Raw genomic sequence first — 21,954 nt, 5'->3', positions numbered from 1 at the left:
TGATTTACAACAACGTAGGAAACTGACCAGGTCTCACTGCTAACTGGTGCCTAACAGAACAGTAATGCCCTAAAAGTAGAGCCACGCTTAGCTATTGCATCTTACTTTTTGAAAAGCAAAATTGGATCTTTTTACTTGTAATTAAAGGTCTAAAACAGTACAATATTTATAACAGCTTCTATTCATCGAAGCGCTAAGCCATACCTTGGCTTAGCTCCCGGTGAGTCTTCTTTGTCTTGTCCTGTGGTGGTTTGCTTGCTCCTTCTGCTGTATTGACCTGTTTCTTGTCTTTCCAGGTGTCTTACCCTCCGTTATGACTTACAGTGCTCATTTACTCTTTCTTTCTTTAGAATAGAGTTTGTTTATTCTTAGCCTGACTCTTCTCCTTCACAAATCACAGAGGCAGCTTGTGCTCCATCTTACCCTGGAAGCCTGTGGCAGACTTTTTATAAAATGTTCTGGGGCATCTACGTAGCTATTTAGAAAAAAGATGAAAATTGACACTTGTCTTGCTCTGAGTGCAAGAATAAACACAGAAAATTCTATGTAAGTGTTCATAATGTTGTTCATGATAACAAAAAAAGAAAGTAACCTAAGTGTTTATTGGCCAGTAATTAAATAGAAAAGCATTATATATCTATCCAATGGAATATAATTTGTCAATCTAAATGAAAGCACTGCTGCTTGCTCCTTATTCCTTTCTTTTTTGGATGGTGTTGTTTGTTTTTGTTTTTTCAAGGCAAGGTTTCTCTATGTAGGTTTGGAACACACTCTATAGACCAGGCTGGCTTCGAACTCAGAGATCTGCCTGCTTCTGCCTTCGGAGTGCTGGGATTAAAAGTGTGTACCACCATCACTTGCTCAAATCTTATCATTTTAAACTCTCATGGTTTTTTAATGGTCTTTCATAACTGACCCAATAATTGATTATTTTTAGGTTTATACATAGAGACAGAATAATGTACTAATTTAAAGTAACAGCTGACAGCATTATATTTTTAATCTAAGAGACAGCTCAGGACTTAACACTAATCTATTTATACCTCTGCCTTTTCCATTTTGATAATGTCTCTTTGGGAGGTTATTTATTATAAATACTAAGAAGTCTTATACCTAGCTAGTGTACTACACATTTTTTATTGATAGCAAAAATAGAGGAGCAATAAGTTATCAGGCACTCAGATCTTTTTAATGTAGCTGCAGGCTAATTATCTATTCAGCAGGGAGGAAACACTGAGATCCTGATACTGATGCCCGGTAGAATAGTGCACGCTTAACCTGCACAGAGCTGTGAATTCAATTGTAGACCCGAGGAAAAAAATTGTAAAAATTGCTACATGGAGCCTGGCAAGATGGTAACTCCCATTGTATGATGAGAAAATCAACTCTACAAGTTGTCCACATTGTGAACAAATGAATGGGTATTGGGTGGGAATAGCTACATTACATCAAGTTATGTCTTAAGATAACTAGAGAGTCATTTTAACTGGACATGGGTCTGACAAGATGGGGGAAGAAATCTAGGAAAGAATCTTCCTGGCTCACTAGTCAAGTGAACTCTACTTCATGTGGTCATATTCCTTCATATTTTTGATACTCATTTCCAAGTCCTCAAATGAGTAAAGAGCAAACAAGCCAGCATGTGAAGCCAGGTTTGCTGGGGCCGGCTCCCGGGTACTGTGGCAGGCACTGTGGGTTTGAATCTCCTTAGCTGGTTAACCTCACTACCAACAGGCTTACTGTAAAACAGGGATCTGACGCCCAAGTTTCAGGTATTGAACTATAAAGGTGTAGAATAGAAGATTTCTGAGATGTTATCTAATTAAATACCTACTGTGATTCTGTGTTATTTCCTATCAAAGCATTGTACTACAGATTTGTGTGTTAAATAAGAGTTCAACAAACTGAGACTCAAGGCCTTGTACCCATACTATTTATTGACAGTTTTTAGGAATCTGTGTTTTTATTGAGTATATTATGTTGCTTGAAAAATGAAAAGTAAGTGAAAAAAATTTCAAACTACTAAAGTGTCTGCTTATTGTATAGGAAGTCCTCATTTTGGTCTCTATAATACAGAAAACAAGAAAAGAAAATAGACTACAGGAAGTAAAATTCTTCCTTCCTTTTGGGCGTTATAATTTCCTGTTTGGTAAAGCAGACATTTAGGGGATGAGGGATAAGTTTCCAGAGTTTAAATGCCTTGTCCATCCTTTGGGCTCCCATAGTGTCTACAGCACAGGATGCCAGCTGGGTAGGCTGGCATACTGTAGAATTAGAAGATGCACAGAAGGGGCAGCATTGGCCTTTATGCATGTGGTATGGAGAATCTTTCCTTAGCGGGACAATGCTGCATGCTTTATTTGTAGACTTAAAAGTGAAGTATTTTTACTTCAAATTTATTTCAAAAGTAGAGTGCACATATGCTGGTACGTATTGCTATATAGTGTTCTATTTGTCCATATAACATTGTAAAAAAAAAAAAAACAATAATCTTGGAGTTGGTTTGCAGTACACACACATTAAAAAAAAGAATCCTAATAAATATACTCTTACACATTTGAAAAACTTTTGAATTAATAAATACAGGATTTTGCCAAAGTTGAAGGAAAATTCTGAGTTCAAAACCAGACTGCGCTATATAACAAGGTTACCAGGGAGTAGGCCTACTGGGAAAGTTTTTTTGTGTGTGCACACACACACACACACACACAACAAAACAAACAAACCATTTACTCCTGTTTCTTTCTCCCACCACCACCTCTTTCCACTCCTGTTTCTTTCTCCTCATTTCCACCCTCTATTTTTATCATACCCGTATCTTTAACACAATGTTATGAAAATTTAACATTGGTAAAATAGTTTTAAATATACTAACCATACTTATAGCATCTCTTTCATTCCATAGTTACCCCCAATTTTTAAAATATCTAAAATCCAATCAACTGCAATGCTTTAGGTTTGCTTCCATGTCTCTTTTAGTCTTTTGTAGTCTTTCGTTTTTATAAAGTATACACACATGCACACACACACTTTTTTGTATTTGTGAGACTATCTGCATGTATGTCTGCATGCCAGAAGAGGGCATTGGATCCCATTATAAAGGTTGTGAGACTCCATGTGGATGTTGTGAATTGAACTCAGGGCCTCTAGAAGAGTAAGTACCCAGAGTTCTTAACTGCTAAACCACCTCTCCACGTCCTTAGAGTTTAGTTTAGGCTAACTTTCTTAAAGAATAGCGAATAGAGGCTGGAGAGATGGCTCAGAGGTTAAGATCACTGGCTGCTCTTTCAAAGGTCCTGAGTTCAATTCCCAGCAACTACATGATGACTCCCAACCATCTGTAATGGTATCTGGTGCCCTTTCCTGGTGGACAGGCAGGATGGTGCTCACATAATAAATAAATAAATCTTTTTAAAAAATAAAGAACGGCCAGTAGTCTAAATTGTATTATTACATATTTATATAAATAGATTATTACATATTTCAGGATGAATACAGCATAAATGACTGTATTACATCAGGAGGCATAAAACAACTACCTTTAAAAAAATTTATTTATTTATTACATATGCACTATTCTGCCTACATGTATGCCTGCACACCAGAAGATAGCACCAGATTTCATTATAGATGGTTATAAGCCACCATGTGGTTACTGGGAGTTGAACTGCTCTTAATTGCTGAGCCATCTATCCTGCACCCTCATAGTAGACGGTCTTGTCTGAGGAATTTCACACTAATTTGTCTACACCTTCTTCACAATTCTCATTCCTCCATTGTGCCATCCTTTATCATGTATGTTCTGTTCAGCTCTTTTAAAGATATAAAAATCAAGTGCTAGCCTAAGTTCCCCCTAAAGCAATCATACCAGCCCATTCCCCGCCCCCCACCCCAGAAATAGTTGCTGCTTTTAACCAAAGGCACAACTGATTTTTCTAAGGTGAAATCCATGCTTCTTATGGCAAGCATAATGTCAAGGCAGCTTCAAAATTACAATAGAAATTTATTATGAAACAGATGGACACACTGACGTATATAATAAAATGAAGCAAGCCACTTACATTATGGGAAAAACTAAAATGAATTCTTCCGTGCTTTAATGTTTCTACTTCTCTTAAAGATTCAAAAATGATTAGGTTTTATATAGGTCTGAATTAGTGAAAAATCATAATAAATCATTTTCAGATAGTTTTATTATTGTCAAGTAGAGGCCTTCCACTAACTAGAAAAAGGTTAGCTGTTGATGGTGACCCTCAGTGATGTGCAGTGCTTGTTTAGCAGTCTCAGCACTGGAGGGCAAGCAAACCCCAGTCATAATCAGCCCCCTCTCAGTCCTTAATTTGTATGACACAAGACATATTTTCAGTGCTATAGCAGTAATTACCTAACTTGGATTTGCTATCCCATCACTTTAAAGCTGAGTTAGAAAGTTTCCTTTTTTTCCCCTGTCTTATTTCTTTTATGAGTTGTCTGATCATCTTTGTTGGATAATCAGAGAAAAGTTTGTGGGTTTATATATACTTAAGACTATGAAGCTGAACCAGAGCCTGTTTTTGGGGGGAGGTGGGAGGTGGAGAATGGAGGCTGGAAAAATATAATAGTACAATAAGAAATATAAGTGTATTATAACACCTTCCCTGCTGATCTTGTAGACTGTAAGATTATATACTTCCTAGAAGACAGTTTAGTAGCAAGGAAAATTCTGATTTCTAGCTAGTGGTGCACACGTTTTTTCTTCAATTAGTGCATATAATATATAAGCATTGCCTGGTAGGCTCCTTAGAGCATTTCTGCATGCTTGTGGAAATATGATCTTTGTTTAGTAGACGAGGAAGCTAAGGTAGATGAGAATAAAAAGACTTGTTCAGTTAGTGTTTTACCCAAGAGACGAAAAGAATTTTCTTCATTTTATTTTTGTCTTTTCATGATTAATGAATACTGAGTTTCTTTTCATTTGATTCCTTTTCCTCTAAATCATCCTTGGGCTAAAGTAGATAGTGAGCATCTGGCAGCCACTGACATATCCTTTGTCATAGTTCTGTCACTGTCTCCATCTATTGGTATAAAGAAGTAATGCTCTTTCCTAAGTATGCAAGCTCTTTTAATTTAAGCAGCAAGGAATTGTACTCTAAATGCATTTTCGTGTGTGTGTGTAAAAGTTATTTTGAAGATGCTGAAGTGTCAATGAGTTGTCAGTGTGCTCCCATGTGTGTGTGTGTGCGTGTGTTTGTCTTTGTCTTTTACTGATATTAGAGAGTAAATTTTATATATATTCTAGGCAGATGTGGTGGTACACACCTTTAATCTCAATACTCAGGAGTCAGACTCAGGCAGATTCTGTGAGTTCGAGGACAGCCAGAACTACATAGTGAGACCCTGTCTTGAAAAAACAAAACCAATCCCCCCCCCAAAAATTATGCATATTAACAATACCGGGTTCTTTTTTGTTTTTTCAAGACAAGGTTTCTCTGTGTGGCCTTGGCTGTCCTGGACTCGCTTTGTAGACCAGCAATTCACCTGCCTCTGCCTCCCGAGTGCTGGGATTAAAGGTGTCGCCACCATGCCCAGCAATACCAGGTTCTTTATTTTATTCTTTAGAAAATATGATCATCTTACCTTTTTTGCATCACGATGAGATCAAGTATCATGGTGCAAAAAAATATTTTAATAGCAAGAAATCTCCCAACTCCTGACAGTCTTTGCAGATTCAGATTCTTGGCTTTTAACATCACTGCTTCTGACTTGCTAATGAAGAGCTCAGTATAGCTTCTGATGCATTCCGGTTATTCTGGGTGGTGACTGGCTAGAGAAATACTGACATCACAGCATAGAGCTGGTGATTTCCTTTGTCTCTTAGTCCTCAGTAAGTGCTTTATTCTGCTCCTGGTGCCGGATTAATCAGAGAGAGACGGAGAGGGAGGGAGGGAGAGGGAGAGAGAGAGAGGGAGAGGGAGAGGGAGAGGGAGAGGGAGAATATGCCAGAGCACTCAGCTCTGTAGAGGAGCAGTGCAGAGTGTCAATGTATAGACGCTATGGAAAGTGTGCCTTCAGTAACTCTGTATGATGAAGCAAGTGCCAGTACAATGAAGGTATGTGATTCTGAACTCATTTTTAAATGCATATAAAAGATAATAAAAAGATAACTTATTATTTATGTTTACTGGTACCATCACTTTATTAATGGTACATGCAATAAAATCAAAATTAGGGCATTTAAAAATAATTATTTTTACAAAGATGTATGTGCATTTATATGGATAAGAGTCATGTACATCTACAGTCGTACCAGTTTCTCCCTACACTTGAGATTTTCAACATTTCTTTTATCATGTAGATAGAGTTTTACCTGTGTGCATGCTGATTTGTACTTAAATATTACAAAACAAATTGTCATTTGAAAAAAAAGTCTTGTTCACGTTCATTTTAAAATAGACTGCATTGTCTTGTTCAGTTTTTAAATTTCATTATGGAATAAATATTGAATGAGATCCTCATTGGAAATGAAGAAACTAAGTACTTTAACTCTCAAACCCCTGTTGATATTTGTGCCCTTGATTGGGAAAGGTGTAGATAAATTTTTAAAGTACTTTGCAAAAAACTTAGATCTGTCTTTTCTATGATTGGCACAATGAAATGCCATGTTGCAAAAAAAGAGAACAAATATCAGTCCAACTCTTAATTTTTTTTTCAAGACAGGGTTTCTCTGTGTAGCTCTGGCTGTCCTGGACTCGCTTTGTAGACCAGACTGGCCTCAAACTCTTAATTCTTTTTTTTTTTTTTGTTGTTGTTGTTGTTGTTGTTGTTGTTGTTGTTGGTTTTTCGAGACAGGGTTTCCCTGTGTAGCCTTGGCTGTCCTGGACTCGCTTTGTAGACCAGGCTGGCCTCGAAGTCACAGCGATTCACCTGCCTCTGCCTCCTGAGTGCTGGGATTAAAGGCGTGCGCCACCACACCCGGCTTTTCAAACTCTTAATTTTTAAAAGGGTTTACTTGCTTTTTACCAGAAATTAGTTGAAGTTCTAATAAGATTCGCAATTGCTCTGGTATTTTTAAACATCTCCTCTTGTATAACAGTTCTTTTGTTTTTTAAGAAATAACTCTTCAGTTTTACAGAACATAGGGGGAAAATCACTAAATGGCAGTCTATGAATACTGAGTATCATCTTTCTTTTTCCTATTCTCCCGTTCTCAACTGGGTTCCTAATTCAGTTCATAAATACGCTAATACCTACTATTGAAACTAGTCTTTTATCAGGTGTATCATTTCAATCTTGTGCTTGGAAAATAGCACCAACATTTCTTTTTTTAAGCTTCAGATTTTAAGTTTTTATGTTTAAAACTTCAAAAAAAATTAAAATGAGCAGTACTTACCTTACATTCTTAACTGCTCTCACCTAAGCATCATACTCCATCCTGCCCCCTCCTGTTCCTTTGGGCCTTTTGTCTGTGGCTCTTTCTGCCTCTTCTCTTGCCTTCATCTCCCCCTCTTCCATCTTCTTTTCCATGGTGTCTCAGGCTCTGTCATCAGGAAGCTGTCCATCCACTTGGTGTCTTACTCTTTCTCTCTGATTAATTCTATGTTTATTTTTCCTCTGCTGTTCTCCCCTCCTCTCTTTTCTCAAAATTCAGTTTGTTTGGTTTTCTTTTTCCTTTCTCTTTCCCTCCTTCTCCCTTTCTTTTCCTTTTAGTATCTGATCTGCTTGTTTCTTGACCACTGTCTGTGACTGTGTGCCTCTTCCTCTCTCCCAGTACCCACTCTGCCTTGCTCCCAGTTAAGTCTGTACCTCTGGGTTCTGGCTACTAAACTTTTGGGGTTTTTGGTTTTTCCATCCCTCCCTCTCAAGGCTCTCTTCTCCCCATTGTTTTATATATAAGATTTCAGTTTTCATTGAATGTAAAAGTGCAACTGATTTTAATCTGATTTTGTTGGTTTTGTTGCTGCTGTTTGGTCAGCAGGAGTTAGTGGTTGCATTTTAATTTATGTTAAATTCTGTTCTCTTTCAGAATTACTAGATGAAGAGTTATGATCTTAAGGTTATATATTTTAAATAAACTGATTTTTACCCTTTGTTCATTTTTTTTTAGAACTTCATGCTTGAGGCATTGTAAATCAGATTGAACTTATTGCATATTAAAAATATGTAATAATGTATTTTAAATGCTTTGTCCTCCCTGTACATGGTAAGGTCATTTAAGAGACAAGTCTTTCTCCTAATTTTTTTTCTATAACTTTTCAGGGTTGTAGAAAGCAATTAAAAATCAAGACACTATAATTAATTCCCTCTTCATAATTATGCTGTATGTTATTAATAAATTTGTATTTTTCAATACTTCTATGGCCTTTTTATGTCTTTATTTTTTGAATGTATCACAGTGGGTGTATGCTGAAATTTTCTTACTAATTTGTGACTTTTCATTTTGAAGTAACTGAAGAGTCAGGGGATGTTGTAGAAGTAAGTGGTACAGAGAAGTTTCATTGTAGAGGTTTGTTTCACAAGTTTTTTTTAATGTTATGCTTAAAGATATTAAGGAGTGAACCCAAGGCCTCATGCGTGCTAGACAGAGTACTCTGCCATTACCTTCATCTCCAGCTTTTTTAAAATTAATTTTTAGTCAGAGTCTTGCCAAGTTGCATAGGCTAGCTTCATATTTACTGGATAGTCAATCACTGCTCACAGTCACCCACCTGTCTCTGCCTATTAGATGCTGGGAAAAGTGTGTGCCGCAGCTCCCAGCTTTGTAACAAGATTTTAAAATACTACAAAGCAAAAAAGTCCACTCAGCATTTACCTATATACAAAATACTAAATCATTTAGGCCTTGCAACAGTTATAATATTCGCATTCTGTTACGTAAAGCAATTAAGACAACAGTTTGTTGAAAGTATACTATCTATTAATAGTGTCATGATGGCTTTGTGAAACCACGTATGTCTTACCACAGAAGAAAATAAGGGAAAGGTTTTATGTGTGCTCAAGAAACAGATTTAGAAGATGAAAACTCTTGCAAAGTTGAATTACATGCAATTTTCACATATAACCCCTTTCCCTGACCCATAAACTATAGCACTTAATACTTGTACATTCTTTTGTGACTCTACTGCTTTATTACTGTCTCTGCTATATGATTAGGTCCTCAATGTGGGGAGTATGAGGTGAAGGTGAAATTAGATCCCTGGCAAAAATTGTCTCGGTAAACCTTATGATGCTTCTATTGCTAATCAGTACTCATTTCAATTGCTTTGGGTTAATTTGGTACAAAATACAACCTGACCATTCCTAATCCCCAATTCCAAAATGCTAAATAATCTTTCTGAATGGCAAAATGGTGCTATATAGGAAATTATACACTTCATCTTATGTCAAAGTCAAAATAAAGATAGACTAAAACTATAAATAAAACTATCTCCAGACCCGGTAGATAGATATATAGGGAGAGAGGCAGGCATATGGGTTGGTTGGGTATATGCACATTTATGCACATGTATATGCAAATGTGATCTTTTAAATTTGTGTGTGTGTATGCCTGCTTGTCTGTATATGCACCATGTTTGTTCAGGTGCCCAACCTGAATAAGGCATCAGAGCCCTGGGAGTGGGAAATGCAAGTCGTTGTAAGTCAGTCGATGTGCGTGCTGGGAATTGAATTTAGGTCCTCTGCAAGAGCAACAAGTATGCTCCAAGACATCTCTTCAACTCCAAAATATAATAAGTAATTTTTAAATACAAAACACCACTGGTCTCTAGCGTTTTTAACAAAAGCTGTTCAATCTGTAGTTACCCCCTAAATTCTTCAAAGTCAGAGTTCTACAAAAGTAAATCTCGCTGGGTGTGGTGGTGCGCGCCTTTAATCCCAGCACTCTGAGGCAGAGGCAGGGATTGCTGTGAGTTCAAGGCCAGCCTGGTCTACAAAGTGAGTCCAGGACAGCCAAGGCTACACAGAGAAACCCTGTCTTGAAAAACAAAACAAAACAAGAAACAAACAAACAAACAAAAAAAGTAAATCAGTAAATTTAATGGAATGTCAAAGAAGCTCCGTTACTATCTCAGTATGCAGCCCTGCCTTCTCACTTGAGTAGAGCAAGTTTATTTGAGTATAAATATATATTTCTTTGTTCTTAGTTCTCCAGATGCTTATATGTGAATAGCATATAAGTGTATATGTATATTGTGTGCAAGATCAGGTTTCTCTATACATTTCAAGCTGGCTTCAAAATTGCTGTCCTGTCATAACCTCCTAAGTGCTAGGATTACAGATAGGCACCAGTAGCTCATGCTTTATACATGAGTGTTATGAAATGGTGTGCATTGTGTAGTGTATAAATATGTCACAAGTAATGTTATATAAACGTGACATTTATACAGATATATGAATTTTATTATGTAGTATGCATATTTTCTAATGTATTTACATGTCTGTAAATCTAATATAAATCTGTTCATGTACATTTATATAATATACACGCAGGAAGTAAAAAGTAAGGCTTGTTAAGATTTATGTAGCATTTGTGACGAACCATGAACCCCTAAAATTACATGTAGTCTGTGAGTCTGTGTGTAGAAGGAAGCACCTGTACAAGGCTGTATCTGACTAGGAAGCTCTTGATTTTACTAAGATTTTCAAGAGTTTCTCATGGTCCAAGAATCGCCCCTTTAACTGGTTTATAAATTAATGCTAAGTCTGATATTGTTAACTTTTATCATTTACTTATTTTGAAATGTTCCAAGGAGCGGCTGGTGCCTAGAATAGCAGACACTCCCACAGATACTACGAGTGCTTCTCAGGGGGGTTTTGTTGGTCACCTAAGCAGGCTCTCATGTAGTCCAGGTGGGCCTTGAGCTCTATGTGTAGTTGAAGGTGACTTTGAACTTGTGCTTTTCCTTCCTCCCCTCCCCACCACACCCACTGTATAGACTGTATAGAACAGTCTACCTACTAAGTCAAAGACCTATGATAACTGAGCATATGAGATTTCAGATTCCCCCACAGGGTCACCAGGGGAAAGTAGCAGAACATTTTATTGTCTTGCTGCTTTTACAGTTAAACCACAGCTCTCCTTACCAGGTAGACAGTGAACAACAACAGAAGTTGTTCAGAGCATGAAACAGTTTGTTTGAGTTCAGAAATACATGTGAATAAATGCCAGTAAGCACATACTAAATATTAACAGAGCAGCCCTTTTCCAGAGCTTTCCCAGGGCAGACCAATTTAAACACAATTGCCTGACATACACTATGCATTATATCTGGGAAAGCCTGAAAGCAAGGCAGAAGGCCAGATCCAGACTCGGGGTACACTAGCCAGTTTAGGTTCCATAGCTATGTCCTGACATCCAACAAGAATAAACATGTTTTATAAATCAAATGTAAATGTTTGTCATAGGAAGCACGAAATCACATCCAGGAACAATCCAGGAAACAAAATGCACCTTAGGTTTAAAAAAAAAAAAAAAGCCGTCTGCTTTTTTTGCCTGGAGCCTCTCTCATAGTTCCCCCAGGCATTGTTCACCACATGACTACTGTGTTCTCACACCAGGCTTACAGTAAAAATGACAAAGTTTAGATGGCAAAAGATGCACCTAAGATATAACTATAATAATTAATAATGTACTAAACTTTTATTTTTAAAAAAGTTGAGAGGTATAGTTTCTCAGCTGGGTGGTGGTGGCACACACCTTTAATTCCAGCACTTGGGAGGCAGAGGCAGACGGATCTCTGAGTTCAAGGACAGCCAGGGCCACAAAGAGAAATCTGTGTCAAAAAGCAAAAACAAAAAAAGAAAGCTGTTTCTACCAGTGTTTTATAATGTGTAATATATTCCTGACTGGGCATCTATGTTAATATTGTCATGTCCCCAAAACTCTCAGGACAGATGGCTAACTGTGGTGCCTATTAGCATAGCAAAGTGCATGCTAGCCCCCAGGCTCCCTCAGCCATTACAGAGTCCATGCTGGCTTTCTTACCTGCCCCTACCCTACCCTCCAGCTCATGGGCTTCTCTTCTTCCTGTTTCTCATGCCTATATGACTGCCATGTCAGACATACACCCTTACAGTCACTCTGACTCTTGCCACCCTCCCCCAAAAAGCCATTTTTCCCTTTCACTAGAGATATGGAGAACAACTCATTTTGCTAAGTGGGAAGTAGCTTTCCAAGTCCCTGAATGAACGTTGGCTTTTGTCTAACGACTAGAAATTGAAAAAAGGAGTTCTTCATCCATATATTTGCTGATGGGTGTCTAGGCTGCTTCCAGTTTGGAGCTATTATGAATGAACAGAGTACCAATAGACATGGATGGGCAGATGTCTCTAGTAGGATGCAGAGTCCTTTGAGTATATTCCAAGGGTAGTCTAGCTGAGTCTTGAGGTAGCTCTGTTCTCATCTTTCTGAGTAACTGCTACATGACTTTCATAGTAGCTGTACAAGTTTACACTACTCTAGCAATGAATGAGTCTTAACTTACCTTACATTCTTGCCAGCAGGAATTGTCATTTGTTTTATTGATCTTGGCTATTCTTTACAGATGTAAGATGAAATTTCAGGGTAATTTTGATTTACATAAATGCTTCTATGGATTTAATATAATATGGTATGAATTCGAGCATCAATTTTTTAAATAGATGTCACTTAAAATTATTACACCATTTATATACTTTTATTTTAGTAGATACAATGGATTTCTTTGGAAATGTTGTTTATTATTATTAAAACTACAGGATATAAAATTGTTTTTAGAATTGTTTTTTGTTTTGTTTTGTTTTTGAGACAGGGTTTCCTTGTGTAGCCCTGGCTCTCCTGGACTCACTCTGTAGACCAGGCTGGACTCAAACTCACAAAGATCCACCTGCCTCTACCTCCTAAGTGCTGGGATTAAATGTGCATGCTACCACTGCCCTGCTCAGAATTATAGTTTTGTTTTTGTTTTTGTTTTTTTCATTATTATGTGTGCAGTATTCTGCCTGTATGTACACTGGCGTGCCAGAAGAGGGCACCAGATCTCTGTATATATGGTTGTGAGCCACCTTATGGTTGCTAGGAATTGAACTCAGAACCTTTGGAAGGGCAGCCAGTGCTCTTAACCTCTGAGTCATCTTTCCAGCCCCAGAATTACAGGCCTAAATCCATAGTTACAACTCTAGGTGAAACCATAGTTTTTGAAATTTTAATGATTCATGAAATGGAGCTGCTGTCTTCCCTGCTGCACTAACCATATTGCATATCTGTTCCTTTCTCTTCCCTCCCCTTTATGCCCTTTAGATCAGCTCTGTAGGCTCTGGTGACTCCTTTTGGTTTATAAAATGTTTTTTTAATGTTTTATTTTGTTGCTGTTGTTTTCATTTTAGGCCACTGAAAGGTATGATATATTTGATCCAAGACAGTCCATTTCAGCCCAGGAATCTACAGTGGTGACAAGGACATGGGACTCCTCCTGCCAGATTACTGTTGGTTCAATACAATTGACATCCTGGCTGACAACTGTGAAAAGGAACCTTGGGTTATTTTATTTTATTTTTGTGGAACACCACAATCCCAGATCCATAGGACACATCAGGTAATGTTCCTATTTCTTTGGGTAGCCAATTTTCTTTACAGTTCATTCAAAGGGAATAAAGGAGCCTGATATCTTCCTTAGCCAGTTTACCTTCTCTCCACTTTGCAACCTGAATTGTTTTCAGATTGAGCCAATGAACTTCTGGTTTCTGATCAAATGACAGAAGATATTCTGCTTGCTTGCTTGCTTATACCACAGTATTGCCAAACTTCTCTTACTCCAGATCTCCAGTGGGTTATCCCCTCCCTCTGCCAGATGCTGGACTGCAGCCCAAGCCAAATAAGATGCGTTTTGGGGGTTTTTTTTGTTTTGTTTTGTTGTTATTTTTTGAGACAGGGTTTCTCTGTGTTATCTTGGCTCTCCTGGACTCACTTTGTAGACCAGGCTGGCCTCGAACTCACACTGTTCCACCTGCCTCTCAAGTGCTGGAATTAAAGATGTGTGCCACCATGCCCAGCTTTGTTTTTATTTTTAAATTTAGAATAGTCTATGTATGGTATTATAAATATTTTTTTCGACTTTCAAATGTACTTACTTGCATTTAACTGTAAAGCTTTTATGGAGGGTGGGGGAAGAATTTTCCAGTTTGTTAAAGAGAAGACTTTATTATGAAAATTGTCAAAGTACAGAAAAACTGTAAGAATTTTACTCATATGCCAAGCATTCTTTGATCTTTGTGGGTTTGGTCATTTATTTTTTATTAATAATTAATTTATTTATTTACTCACTTTACATTCTGGTCATAGCCCCTTCCCTCCTCTCCTCGCAACCCCACCCTCCCTCCCCATTTCTCAGAAGAAAAAGTCCACCCCAGCTTATCAAGTTGCATCAGGACTGAGTTGGTACTCTTCCCCTGTGGCCTGGCAGGGCAGTCCTGTTAGGGAGAAGTGATCAAAAAGCCGATAACAGAGCCCATTCCCCTTTCTTTTCTTTCTTTTTCTTTTTTAAGATTTATTTATTTATGTATACAGTCTTCTGCCTGCATGCGTACCTGCCTGCCAGAAGAGAACACCAGAACTGATGATAGATGGTTGTAAGCCACCATGTGGTTTCTGGGAATTGAACTCAGGACCTCTGGAAAAGCAGACAGTGCTCTTAACCTCTGAGCCATCTCTCCAGCCCCCCACTCCTCTTTCTAGTGGATCCACAAGAAGCCTGAGCTACAGCCCATCAGCTACATCTATGTAGAGGATCTGGGTCTAGTCCATGCATGGTCCTTGGTTGGTGTTTCAGATTCCACAGGCCTTTCTGGGCCCTGGTTAGTTTGTTCTGTTGGTCTTGTGGAGTTCTTGTCACCTCTAGGTTCTTTTTCCCTTTCCCCCACTTTTCCGCTAGACTCCCTGTGCTTCCCCCAATTTTTGGCTATGAGTCTCAGCATCTGTTTTGAACTGTTGCTGGGTGAAGCCTATCAGAGTTGTGCTCTAAGATGCTCCTGTCGCAAGCATAGCAGAGTATCTTTAATAGAGTCAGGGGAGGGCTCTCTTCTTTGGGGTGGGTCTTGGGTTGGGCCAGGCATTGGTTGGACAGTCCCTCAATATCTGCTCTATCTTTTTTCCCTGTATGTTTTGTAGGCGGGGTGAGTTTTGGATCAAAGTTTTTATGGTGAGTTGGTGTTCTCCCACCTCCACCAGCACTGCCTTGTCTAGTTAGAGGACGTCCTCTTCAGTCTCCATGGCCCTGCTGCTGGGAATCTCAGCCATAGCTCTGCAGATCCTCCCAGAGGCCTGTTCTCACTTAGGTCCCCAGCTTGTCACAGAGAAGCCCCCTCCCACAGTTTATCTTTTCTCTGCAGATATTCTGCCCCCCTGCCCCCACTCTTTCTAGGTCTTACTTCTCTGCTCCCTCCCCTACCCTGTTCTTCACTTCAATATAAGGGCAATTTTTAAAGTATAGTTTTAGGAATCTAGGTGTAAACTGTGACAGGAAAACACATTTAGTGTATGACAGTAGTGAATACTTAGGATCAGTAGGATTTAGGACAATGTTTATAGTATTTCTTTAGAGAAAAATACTTTACTGTCATCTGAGTAAATGTTTAGCCATCATTTCCCATCTTGATATAGCCTGGGTCTCTTCTCACTGTATTGTGAAATTTTAAGAAACATCTACCCCAAAATGTTACACAGATCTTGAAGTCAAGAATTGTGCTTTTGCTTATGTGCGTTCAGCATTATTCTTGAAAGATAGAAGTCGCTTAGTTAATATTATTCTGTAACTGAATGTAAAGAATGTTTCAGATTAAATGAAGATTACTTTTCTTTTTTGCCAAGGCTTCAAGTTCCCTGTAGAATTCTAAAATAACCTTTGCTAATGAGGATGTCTGATATTGTTATTATAAAAGATGAAACTGAAACAATGAAGGATTTGGAGGCAGAAGTAAAAGATACAACCAGAGTTGAAAATCTTATCAAATCAGAAAACTGTGGGAAGATTTTGGCAGAGAAGAATGAACACTGTATTGACAACAACATTGATTTGCAGGTAAGGAGAGTCTGTCATGACTACAAGTACCTGATGCTTGTGGGATACGTGGGCTTCTTTTCATATGGAACTCACTTTTCACAATTCCTTGTTTGTTTTTGCTTTTGCTTTTTGAGACAGGGTTTCTTTGTGTAACCCTGGCTATTCTGGAACTCTCTCTGTAGACCAGGCTCTCCTTGATCTCCGAGATCTACCTGCCTCTGCTTCCTGGGATTAAAGGCATGTGCCACCACCACCCAGCCACGTTTCACAATCCTAAAAGGGCAAGTTGACCCTTGGGTACATATTTAATAGCTTATCTCTTAGTTATCTGGACAGCTTGCTGAGTCTTAGGTGTTTGGTTTACATATATGTATCACATGATGTGGGTCTTTAAATTTGGGTGTAGCCAGTATGTTTTTATTAGCTTTCTACCTGTTCATGTCATCCTCCTCCTTCACTGTTAGTGCTATAATTGTTCAGAATTTAACCTAGGAGCTTATAGAAGAGAGAGAAATAGAATGATCCAACCAGGCAGAAACAGCCCTCTAGAGGTTTCTCAAACGATCAGGCATTTCTTTTTTGGTTTCGAGACAGGGTTTCTCTGTGTAATAGCTCTGGCTTTCCTGGACTCACTCTGTAGACCATGTTGTCCTCGAACTCACAATCTGCCTGCCTCTGCCTCCCTTTTGCTGGGATTAAAGGTGTGCACCACCACTCCCAGCCTATCAGCCATTTCTGAGTAAAGAGATTTGTGGGGAATGGGCAGATCTTACCTAATACCTTAATTGCTGTGCATGCATGATAGTTGAGAGCCAACCATTGAGAAGGCTTTTAATTTCAGGCAGAGATACTTAGTTTTAAAAAGTGGCAGCTCAAGCTCTCAGGGAGAATGTTCCAAGAGATAAGAGCACCAAGAAAGGCTTGGATCCAGGCTGATGTCTGGGAGCCTCCTTTACACTATTTTGATGGTACATACAGCTAATGCCTACCTAGAGGAAGAGCACTTGGATTCTATCTGTCAAATAGAAAGAGTTTGTGTTAATCTGAAATCTGCCACTAAAACTTATCCTAATGTCTTTAACATTAATGCTTTACTGTGTTAGCTTTTCCTGGCTAAGATAGATACCTAAAAACAACAACTTAATGAGGAAACAGTTATTTTGTCTCATCTTCAGAGGTTTCAGCTCATGTTTGGCTCACTCCAGTGTCTTGAGGCCTGTAGTAAAGCAGAACTACAGAGATGAAAGCATAGCATAGGAAAGCTCTTCACCTCATAAAGGAGTTAAAATAAAGCAGCCTTGGTCAAGATATACCCTCTAGTGCACACCCCATGTGACCCACTTCCTTCAACTAGACTCCACCCTCCTGATTATTTGAGTTGTGTATTTATCAGTAGACTGTGAAATGGTTAGGGCAGAGCCCTTATCATCTAATTCTAATTCATAGACACTCCTAGAGGTGGACCTTACTTAACATCCTGGGAGTCTCAAATCATTAAAGTTGAACATTAAGATTAACCATCAGGAACTGGGAAGATTGCTCAGTTGCTTAAGTGTCTCCTATGCAAACACAGGACCTAGGTTCATGTCTCTAGCACCACTGTAAAGCCAAGCATGGAGGCATGTGTCTGTATTCTAGGTGCTTAGGTAGTGCAAGTAGACAAGAAAACCCATGGAGCTTGCTGGCCAACACAAAAGACTGTTCTTCGCACTGAACGAGCATGTTGTTTACTATGAGTACTACGTAGTGTATTGACTGTAAAGAGGAAAATATATATGGAGTTCATTTTATTGTAATCCACAAGTCTATTCTTTATCACTTCAAAGTTTTCCTTAAAAGTTATTCTGTATAAGAGCGCTGACATTTCTTTTTCTTTTAAGAACAGGATGGCTTCGTTAACAGTACCCAGCAAAGGACTTATTGTAGTTGAAATAACTTATATGGAAGACATTTAAGTAATAGAAAATCTAGAAAGTAATTTATTCTGCTTATATTAAGCATCAGTAAAAAATAATGGCTCAGTTTTAATCGCCTATCTTAAGATGATCACTAAAGCCAGCCTAAGTGATGTAGTAAGTCCTGTCAACTTAATCTGAATCTACTACTAAGCATCGCCTTCCCTGTGGACCTTTAAGATACAGCCTGATATATATATATATATATATATATATATATATATATATATATATATATATACATACATACACACACACACACACACAGTTCATACTAGACATTGGAAAGAACAAGCACTATCTTCCTACTCCTATTCCCCAACACATACTGTTTATTAACAATAGGGTGGCTGTATCTACATTTTGTTAGTAGCTATTATGGTGTAAAAGTGAGCTAGTTTTCGGTTTCGGGGTTTGTTTGTTTATTCATTTATTTATTTATTATAGTTTTATTTTATGGGCATTGGTATGTAGGTGTCAGATCCTTTGGAACTGCAGTTACAGACAGTTGTGAGCTGTCATATGGATGCTGGGGATTGAACCCGCGACTTCTAGAAGAGCAGCCAGGGCTTTTAACCACTGAGCCATCTCTCCAACCCAAGCTGGTTTTTGTTAACACATAATGCTATGGTATACCTGAACAGAAGAACTCCCTAGAGGCTGGAAAAAGTCAACCACCAGTGAGGCCATCTTAAGTAGATTAGCTGGAAGAAGCCCTGACCTCCACTTGGTTTGCGTTCTTAAGGGCAATTATGATATATACAGAAAAGCTGCTCTGCACATCTGCAGTCAGCAAACATTGTTTATAGAAGCAGAGAGATAACAGTTAAATGGTCCAGCAGTTAATCTTTGGCTCAGGGTCACATTATATAGGAGTTTAGGGGCTGTTCCAGAGACTAGTTTTAGCCCTTAAAGTATTCTTAGTAATACTTTCATGAGATAGTAGATCAGGAAACTACTACCATAAGCCTTTGTTTTCAGATGCATACATTTTATCTAATGTGTATGATTTTTTCCACACATTTATCAATTAAAGTAGATAGTATGACATCTTAGTCCTGAATTACTTCAAAAGGGACTGAGGGTACAGGTAGGAGACAACAAAGTAATGACAGTCTCACAAGGCTGTCAAGAGCAACTCAGGAAGCCAGTCAGAAGTCTGAAGCAGGAGGATATGGAGTTTCAGGTCCACTTGGGCTACATTTGAAATTCAAGACTAGCATTGGCCACATAGTATGATCCTTTATCAGTGAAAAACAAAAGCAAAACACCTTGAGGCATACCTGTTTCAACAATGTGAGTTGTAGAGTAGGCAACAGATATTATTTTTAAGATTTATTTATTTATTTATTTATTTATTTATTTATTTATGCGTACAGTATTCTGTCTGCAAGCCAGAAGAGGGCACCAGATCTCATGATAGATGGTTGAGAGCACAATGTGGTTGCTGGGAACTGGACTCATGACCTCTGGAAGAACAGCTAGTGCTCTTTATCTCTGATCCATCTCTCTAGCCTCTACCCACCCCCTCCCCCCAACTGATTTCTTAACTGATGAAACAAATGCAAAGTATAATAATTGTCAGGTCCAAAAGAAACTGGCTATCTGTGGTGCCTATTAGCATACCAAAGCACATACTAGCCATCAGGTGCGCTCAGTGTCACAAGTACCTGGTAGCAGAGTCCATGCTGCTGTCCTGGCTCTTCTTACCTCACCCCTTGCCCTAAACTTCTGCAGCTCATGGGCTTCCCTCCCCTGGACTCCATTCCCTTACACCCCTACGATTTCAGTGTTATGTGCTCTTTGTCTTCCTCTCTTGGCCCCTCCTCTCTTGCCCCTCTCTTGGTGTCCTTTGCCTTCACTTTGTGTGGCTTGTCTTTCATGGCTTGGTCCAGTCTGCTGGCCTTGTTCAGGCTGCTACTTTGTCTTTCTGCTGTGGACCCTTCAAGATGCCTCTGGCTTTACTCTCCCTCATATCTACAATAAAAGCCTTCCCCTCAAACATACCTCAAAGCAGTCCTGTCCTCAGTTTATATACTGTTATCTTTATAATCATTACTATTATCAATTATTTATGAGCTTCTCATATTTCTACCGTGCAACATAGAGTTCTTTCTTTAGTAATAAAGTTGTTGTTTCAAGACAAGGTTTTCCTGTGTAGTCCTAGCTATCCTGGCCTTGAACTCATAGGATCTGCCTGCCTCTGCCTCCTAAGTGCTGGAATTAAAGAAGTGTGCCACCACTGCGCAGCTCTAAAATTTCAATTTCAACATAACTTTTGTCTTTTAAGCCTATTTATGTGGTTTGCTTTTATTGAACTTTATGAACATTAAACAAATTCAACATTTTAAAACTTAAAATTCATATCCCAAAATACTCTTAATTATTTCTAGAATTTGATTTCATTTGACCTTGGGTCATATACAGATGTGGTATTGGCATTTGTAAGCATGGAGATGAAGAAATGCTTGAATATAGCTTGTTTTGTTTTGTTTTGTTTTTCGAGACAGGGTCTCTCTGTGTAGCCTTGGCGGTCCTGGACTCACTTTGTAGACCAGGCTGGCCTCGAACTCACAGCGATCTGTCTGCCTCCGCTTCCTGAGTGCTAGGATTAAAGGCGTGTGCCACCATGCCCAGCCTGAATATAGTTTTTTTGATCGAACAGTTTTTACATATTCACTATTATAATGGAGAGCTCTTGCCTTCGTTTAATATTTGGAATAATAAACCATGAGGCTGTGAGTTTTCCCTGGGAGCGTTGCTTAAGTATCAAAGATCTTTGGATCTTTGACCATATTCTGTGGCCTAAAGGATCAAGTAGTAACATTCAATTTGTGTTTGTGTTGTCACTTTTTTTCTTTCAGTACTTTTGACTTTAAAAAAATTGTTTTATGTTATTTTGATAGAAATTACCATCATGGCATTGGTTGTTTTCACTCCCCATTTTTACCTTTAACTAAGTACTGAATTCTTTCTACTCTTCCATATAATTGCTTTCAATTTTTACTGTTGTACAGAAACACAGTGCAAATTATTAATTTACAAGGTATGGTCTTACTTAGTCAAAAAGTTTCAACTATTATAGTTTATTTTGGTAATAATTGAATGAAAAGAAAAGAAATAAAAGGAACATGACTGCTCCTAGGTATGGTGGGGAAGAAATTTTATTATAAATATGTGGGAGAGCATAGCCAGAGTAGGGACATCTGGGAGAGTCCAAAGTGGACATGACCCTGAGCCAGGACGTATGGAGAGAAGGGAGAGAGAGGAACCAAGTGTAGCAGCCAGAAGACCCAAAGAGAGAGGAGTAGCCAAAATGGTTGTATTCTACAGGGAAGGGCATTTGGGAGAAGGTATGCCAGCCAGTAAAGCCTTGTACCAGGTAGGGACTAAGGGATGCTGGGAGAACCTGGCATCCAAGTGTGCTTTGATGTATTAAGTCAGCACCTCGGTCCTTGTCCCAGGATTGAAACCTAACAATAATAATTACTGATTGTAAATAAAAATAAATCCCTTCATGAAATAAGTTGAATTTCCTCTAAGTTGAGTGATACTGGATTGACAATTACTTTTATTCTAACACATAATATACACAAGAAGATTACTCTGATCTTCCTTAGTTTTTCTTTAAATTCTAGTAGGTGGTGTCTCTACCAGTATGTTGTTTTCAGTTAAAAACTGAGAGTCCATTAAGAATGTTCTATAAACTGGGCACGGGGTTCATACTTGTAAAAGAGGCAGGTGAATCTCTGTGAGTTCAACGCCAACCTGGTCTGCAAAGTGAGTCCAGGACAGACAAGGCTACACAGAGAAACCCTGTCTCATAAACAAACAAAAAGAATGTTGTATATTTTGCACCTATTTGTTGACCTAGTTTCTGTCTGTTCTTTGGTAGAAACAGGATAAATTATATCAATTAATGTTTGTCCTTCAACTTCCTAAATTCTAGTTCACTTTATATTTCTCATTACTAATATGAAACTTAAAAG

At 38.5% G+C, this 21,954-nt stretch overlaps 1 protein-coding gene across 10 annotated transcripts in view; it reads left to right on the top strand.

Moving 5' to 3' along the window:
* Nucleotides 1-13,407: 13,407 nt before the first annotated feature.
* R3HDM1 (R3H domain containing 1) overlaps nt 13,408-21,954 on the top strand; it is a 91,412-nt gene continuing 82,865 nt past the window's right edge. For 9 of the 10 annotated variants that reach the window (XM_084780822.1, XM_084780820.1, XM_084780815.1 and 6 more), the window contains exons 1-2: nt 13,408-13,547; nt 15,818-16,028. In XM_084780822.1, the coding sequence (XP_084636948.1) occupies nt 15,858-16,028 (171 nt within the window). In that variant the 5' untranslated portion in view covers nt 13,408-13,547; nt 15,818-15,857. The remainder of the gene's footprint in view (nt 13,548-15,817; nt 16,029-21,954) is intronic. The other variant, XM_084780816.1, reaches the window with a different exon arrangement.

The sequence above is a fragment of the Acomys minous genome, assembly GCF_964271855.1.
Source record: "Acomys minous genome assembly, chromosome: 1".
Classification (NCBI taxonomy): domain Eukaryota; kingdom Metazoa; phylum Chordata; class Mammalia; order Rodentia; family Muridae; genus Acomys; species Acomys minous.
Note: the sequence above shows the minus strand (reverse complement) of the source record. Positions and strands in the feature narration are given on the sequence as shown.